Source organism: Lepidothrix coronata, unplaced genomic scaffold (assembly GCF_001604755.1).
Source record: "Lepidothrix coronata isolate B3197 unplaced genomic scaffold, Lepidothrix_coronata-1.0 Scaffold740, whole genome shotgun sequence".
NCBI lineage: Eukaryota > Metazoa > Chordata > Aves > Passeriformes > Pipridae > Lepidothrix > Lepidothrix coronata.
Window position 1 is genome coordinate 5,309 of NW_016690920.1, and position 6,253 is coordinate 11,561.

At 73.0% G+C, this 6,253-nt stretch overlaps 1 protein-coding gene across 1 annotated transcript; it reads left to right on the forward strand.

The window, feature by feature from the left end:
• Positions 1–1,123: 1,123 nt before the first annotated feature.
• On the forward strand, positions 1,124–5,268 carry LOC108510371 (drebrin-like; the record flags this gene model as incomplete). Its single annotated transcript, XM_017840049.1, has 11 exons — positions 1,124–1,230; positions 2,414–2,466; positions 2,546–2,658; positions 2,733–2,807; positions 3,272–3,409; positions 3,545–3,622; positions 4,036–4,187; positions 4,343–4,397; positions 4,724–4,798; positions 4,909–5,017; positions 5,089–5,268. Coding segments are annotated over exons 1-11 (1,114 nt in total), but the record flags the coding sequence as incomplete, so codon positions are not given.
• Between the last annotated feature and the right edge of the window lie 985 nt (positions 5,269–6,253).

A 6,253-nucleotide genomic window follows, 5' to 3' on the forward strand; every position in this document is an offset into this window, starting at 1 on the left:
CAGCAGCACCAGTACCACCAGTACCACCAGTAATGCCAGTAACACCAGTCATACCAGTAACACCAGCCACACCAGTTAGGGCACTAGGACGGAGGGTGACAGGGCGGGCCAGGCACTGCACTGAGGGCATCCCTGGGGCCAAGATCCCATTTCCCGGCATTTTTTCCCTCCCTGGGGGTTTGGGATTTTCCAGTCGCGGTGCCCAAATAAGGGAAAGGCAGGAGAGGCTCCGGGACAGGGAGGGGGGACGGGGCGGGCCAGACGCTGGGCTGGGGGTGTCCCCAGGGCCATATTCATGGTCGGGGGGGGAGGCCGGGGGCACCCCCAGCACCCCAAAATCCTCTTTTCTGGCATAATAAAGGAACTGCGGGAGAGGCTTCGGGGACAGGGGGAAGAGACAGGGGGTAAGTGGGGCAGGATGAGGATGGGGACCCCTCCCCTTGGCCCGGTGCTGGATCCTGGCACAGCACCCTCATCCCAGTGTAGGACCCTGGGACCTGGGCCAACATCCCAGTCTGGGACGGTGCACAGCACCCACATCCCAGTCCAGAACCCTGGCCCAGCATCCACATTCCAGTGTGGAACCGTCATCCCAGCATAGGATCCTGGGACAGCACCCTTATCCCAGTATGGGACCCTTGGGACCTACACCCACATCCCAGTCTGGGACCCTCATCCCGGTGTGGGACCCTGGCACTGCACCCACATTCCAAAGCTGACCCGGGCACAGCACCCACATCCCTGTGAGGGATCCTGGGACCTGCACTCACGTCCCAGAGCAGGAATCTGGCATAGCACCCTCATCCCAGTATGGGACCCTCATCCCAGTGCAGGACCCACATCCCACTACAGGGCCATAATTCCAATACAGGGCCACCATCCCAGCACGGGACTCCGTCCCAGTGCTGGACCTCGTCCCAGTGCGGGGCCCTGTCCCAGCACCCGCGTCCCAGCGCTCCCAGCGCTCCCAGCGCCGCCTGTCCTGTCCCGTCCCGTCCCGGTGCCTCCCGGCCGCTCCCGCCCCGCCCCGCCCGGTGCCGCCCGTGGGCGGCGGAAGGTGCCGGGGGGGCGGCGGGGGAGGGAGGGGCGGGCGCAGGGCGGCGGTGGAGCCGGCCCCTGGTTCGGGATCGGCCCCGGGCTCGGGATGGCGGGGCCGGGGCTGGAGCGGTACCGGCTGGCGCTGCTGGCGGCGCGGGAGGACGTGGGGAACCCCCGGGCTGGGACCGACTGGTGAGACTGGGGGCGGGGAGGACCGGGAATGGGGTCTGGGACCGGGAATGGGGACGGGAATGGGGAACCGGCACCGCGAATGGGGACGGAAGAGGGGAATGAGGACGGAAGAAGGGAACAGGCACCGGAACAGGGAACCGGGAGCAGGAACGGGCAGGAGCACGCGTCAGGCGGGGGCGGTCCGAGAGGCACCGCTACCGGCACCGGGACCGGGGTCCAGAGCGCGCCGGGGTCCCGGCCGGGGGATGCAGGCCCGAAGGGGGGGTCCTGGGCCTGAGCCCCGCCCGGCGCCGTGCTGGGAACCGGGAGACCCGCCCGGTCCCGTCCCGTCCCGTCCTGCCCGGTCCCTCCCGGTGCCGCCGGGCTGGGAGCGGCGCCGCCACCCGGGGAGGGGCAGGGCGGGCACGGGGGGGCTGCGGGGCCGGAGGGGCACCCCGGGGTGCCAGAGGGGGGGGCCTTGCCCGGCTGCACGGGAGAGAAGCGGGTCCCGGAACGGTGGTCCCGGGACGGCCCCGCACCGGTGCCGGTGCTGAGGGGCTGGAGCCGGTGTCCCCCAAAGCCCCCATCCCGGGGCCGGGGGTGACGGCCCCGGGACTGCGCCGGCCCCGCAGCCCCCCCGGCGACACGGGGCCGCCCGTCACCGTGGCCACCGGCCGGCCGGGCACTGCCCCCTGCCCCGGCAGCGCGGCTGGACCCGCTCCAGCGCCGGCTCCTCCCGGCGCCCGCCCGCCCGCGTGCCGGGCCCTGTCCCGCCATGTGACGCCACAGCCTGTCGCGACATGCCGTGACACGCGTGACGTGCCGTGCCGCGCTCCACGCGTGCTCCCGGGGCCGTGCCGAGCCGTGTCCCGCGTGCGCCCGGAACCGGAGCCACGCGGAGACAAAGGCGGGCAGAGCCCTGGGAGTGCCGGGGGAGGAGGGTCCCTCCGGGATGGGGCCCTCGGAGCCCCCCCTGCGCCGGGCGGGGGGTCCCGGACCGCCGAGGGCGGGGGGGCTTTGAGGGGGCCGTGCCGCTCCGGCGCTTCCCACGTTCCCATTGTCCCGGGGGCGGATGCTGCCGGCGGCACTTCCATGAATTCATCCTGTGCTGGTGGCATGGGGGAACACGGGGGGTGCCCCAACCTGGCAGGTCCCCCTTGTGGGACCCCCACCCTGACCCTCCCACCTTGACCTCCCCCCCCAGGGCCGTCTTCGGCTATGAGAAGCACCACGACCTCAAGCTCCTGGATTCCGGAGGTACCGGGAGCGATGCTCCTGGGGAGATACTGGGGGTCCCTCATGTCCCCATGTCCCCCCTGACGCCCCCTCCTTGCAGCCGGGGGGCCGGATGAGCTCGCTGGAAAGTTCTCCGCCGGCAGCGTCATGTACGGGCTGTGCCGGGTCCCCGATCCCGGCGCTGGCACCCCCCGGATCGTCCTCATCAGCTGGGTGAGTGGGGGGGGGGAGGCCCGGGGGGACCCCTGGATGGGACCCCCCGTGCTGAGCGGTGGGTGCGGTGCCAGGTCGGGGAGAAGGTGCCGGAATCGCAGCGGGCGGAGTGTGCCGGGCACCTGCCGGCCATCCGGAGCTTCTTCAGGGTGAGTGGGGGGCGCGGAGCCCCCGGGGGCTTCGGGAGGGCTGTGGGGGTCTCCACTCCCCCGTGTCCCCCGTTCCTTCCCCCCTCAACCCCTCCATCCCGCCAGCCCGACCTTTGCCTGTGCCCGGGCGCATTCCTGGCGCTGCTGACTCAGCCGCCGCGTTCCCAGTGCTCCCAGTCTTGGCCGCGGCGCCGGAGCTGTGGTTGGGATCCCTGCCCCCCCCATTCCGCCCTGACGGGGGGGTCCTGCCCTCCCCATCCTCTCAGCCCGGCTTCCGGAGATCCGCCTGGGTCTGGGATCTGGATCCGGTCCCACATCTGGGTCCGGCCTCACATCTGGATCCAGCCCCACATCCGACACATCCAAGGGAATGGCGCCGGGATTCCCCGGATCCCTGCGGGGGGCGGGGGTGCAGGGGGGGCTGTGGGTGCCGGGGGGGTGACGCAGTCCCGTCCCGGTGGCAGGAGGCCACGGCCGTGGTCAGTGCCCGCCGTCCCGAGGACGTGACGCTGGAGGGGCTGCGCCGGGCGCTGGCACAGCTGGAGCCCCCCGGCCCCCGCACCCCCAGGAGGGGAACCCTCCCGGACATCCCGGAGCTGGTGGTGAGTGGGGGTCTCGGGCGCAGAGATGGGGAGGGCACCGGTGGGCGATGGGTACTCGCTCACCCTTCCTGGGGGTGCCGGGGGGTGTTGAGGGGTGCCGGGGGTCCCACCCTGACCCCCCTCCGTGCTCCCCAGGGAACCAACTACCGCAAGACCAACCCGGCGCTGGAGATCCAGCGCACCCAGCGCCATTCCTTCTGGGAACAGGCCGAGGTGGGGGCCGCGGAGGGCTGGGGAGGGGCTGGGGGGTCCCCACGGTGCCCTGGAGGTGGAGTCACGGCTGTTGCCTCAGGCCACGGGGCTGAGCCCGGGGGTCCCAGTGCCGAGCCCGGCGGGGGTCCCAGTCCCGGTGTGGAGTGCAGTGGGGTCCCGGTCCCAGTGCCGAGGCTGTGGGGTCCTGGTGCGGATGTCGGGGGGGTCCCAGTGCCGAGTGGGGGGGGAGTCCCAGTCCCAGTGCCGAGGTTGGGGGTGTCCCGGTCCTGGTGCCGAGGCTGGGGGGTCCCAGTGCCAGTTCCCTGTGCCGTTGCCCACGGCAGTGGGGGCCCGGTGCCGGTGCCGGTGCCGAGGTCACTGGTTCCCGGTGCCGCTGGGTGTCCCGGTGCCGGTGCCGATCCCGGTGTGCGCAGCGGGAGGAGCAGCAGCGGAAGGAGGAGGAGCGGCGGCGGGAGCGGGAGCAGCGGCGGCGCTGGGAGCGGGAGCGCTTGGAGGAGGAGCGGCGCGGGGCCGCGGAGCGGGAGCGGCGGCTGCAGGAGCGGGAGCGGCTCATCGAGGAGCGGCGGTGAGGGGCAGCGCGGGGGCCCGGCCGTGTCCCACCCCCGCGTCCCATCCGCCATCCCCATGTTCCCACGCCCTCATCCCGTCCCTGTGTCCCATCCCCCTGTCCCAAGCACGGAGGCCCAGCCGGCCCCCCTGACCCCCGTCCCGGCCCCGCAGGCAGGAGCAGGCACGGCTGGACGCGGAGGAGCGGAGGAAGGAGCAGGAGCGATGGGTGAGAGGGGAGGGGGGTCCTGGGGGAATCCGGGGGGTATGTCCTGGGAGATCCAGGGCCTCCATCCCAGCAGGATCCAGGGTGTCCATGCCAGGGGATCTGGGAAGATGGAGGGAGTCCATCTCAAGGGATCTGGGGGGTCAATCCTGCGGGATCCATCGGGTCCATAGTAGAGAATACAGGGAGTCTGTTTCAGGGGCATCTTGGGGGGATCTATCCCGGAGGGATGTGAGGGCCATCCCAGCAGGACCCAGGGAGTCGCTCTCAGGGGATCCAGGGCTCCATCCCGGGCAATCCGCGGTTCCCATCGTCCCCGTGTCCCGCAGGAGCAGCAGCAGCGGGAACACGAGGCGGCCGAGCGGGAGCGCAGGGGGAGCAGAGGGGGCAGCGGGACGGCGGCCGTGAGTGCCGGGACGGGTCCCACCCTGCCCCCGGGTCACGGGGACACTCAGTGCCCTGTCCCCGTGCCCTGTCCCTGTGCCCTGTCCCCGCTGACCCCCCGATCCCGCAGGAAGCCGCCATCCTCGTCTCGCAGCGCACCCAGAACCCCCGGGAATTCTTCCGGCAGCGGGAGCGCTCCGGGTCCACGTCCGGCCCCGCCCTGCCCGGCGGCCCCCCCGGTAGGTGCCCCCATGGCGGGGTTGGGGGTTGCGGGGGGTGCGGGGGTCCCTGCTGACCCCCCTCCCCCCAGGTGCCCGCCGGCCGTTCCTGCGGTACCAGCGCAGCCTGACGGAATCCGCCTTCATCTTCCGCCGGCCGGAGCCCCCCCGGGCCCCCCCGCCCGGCGCCTCCCGCGGGGCACCGCCCCCCAGCCCGGGCCGACCCCCGCCGCCCCTGCCCCCCAGCCCCGCGGGGACAGGGACCCCGCCATGTGCCACCCCGGGGACCCCCACCAGCCCAGCCCGAGCAGGGTCCCCCCCCCGTGCCACCAGTCCTGTAGGGACAGGGACCCCGCCATGTGCCACCACCGGGACCCCCATCAGCCCCACGGGGAGTGGGACCCCTCCCTCTGCCACTCTGGGGACCCCCCCGAGCCCAGCCCGAGCAGAGTCCCCCCATGCCACCAGTCCTGTGGGGACAGGGACCCCCCAGTGTGCCACCACCGGGACCCCCCCCAGCCCCACGGGGACAGGGACTCCTCCCTCTGTCACCCCAAGGAGCCCCTCAAGCCCTGTGGTGATGGGGACCCCCAAGTATGCCACCACTGGGACCCCTCCCAGCCCCATGGGGACAGGGACCCCTCACTCCATCACCCTGGGGACCCCCAGCTCTGCCACCACCAGGTCGGGGTCCCCCCCCGCCACATCTGGGCCCCCCTTCAGCCCCCCCAAGATGGAGGCCCCCCCTGGCCCCCCTGGGTCGGGGTACCCTGACAGCACTTATGGGGTAGAGCCCTTGCTCCTCCCCAGCACTCCTGGTTTGGGGTCACCCCCCAGACCCCCCCGGGATGAGGAGGACCCCCCTCCGGACACTCCCCCCCTCCCCAGCCCCCCTGGCACCCCCCTGGATGAGGAGGGGCCCCCTCCGGACACTCCCCCCCTCCCCAGCCCCCCCGCATGGGGGTCTCTGGGGCCACTGGGTGAGGGGGTCCCCAGCCCACGAGGGGGGTCCCCGATACCCCCAGAGAGGCCCCCCCCACCCAGGCCCAGCCCCCCCTGTCTGACGCAGGACCCCCAGGACTTGGGGCGCAATGGAATTGGGGGGCACGAGTGGGGGGGCTGGGAGGGCCCCTGGGAGCCGGGCCCTGCCCCGGGACAGGTATGGGGGGCAAAGGGGGCGGCGGGGGGGGCTGGGAAGGGACTGGGGGACACTGGGAGGGGCTGGGAGGGGCTGGGAAGGGATTGGGGGACACTGGG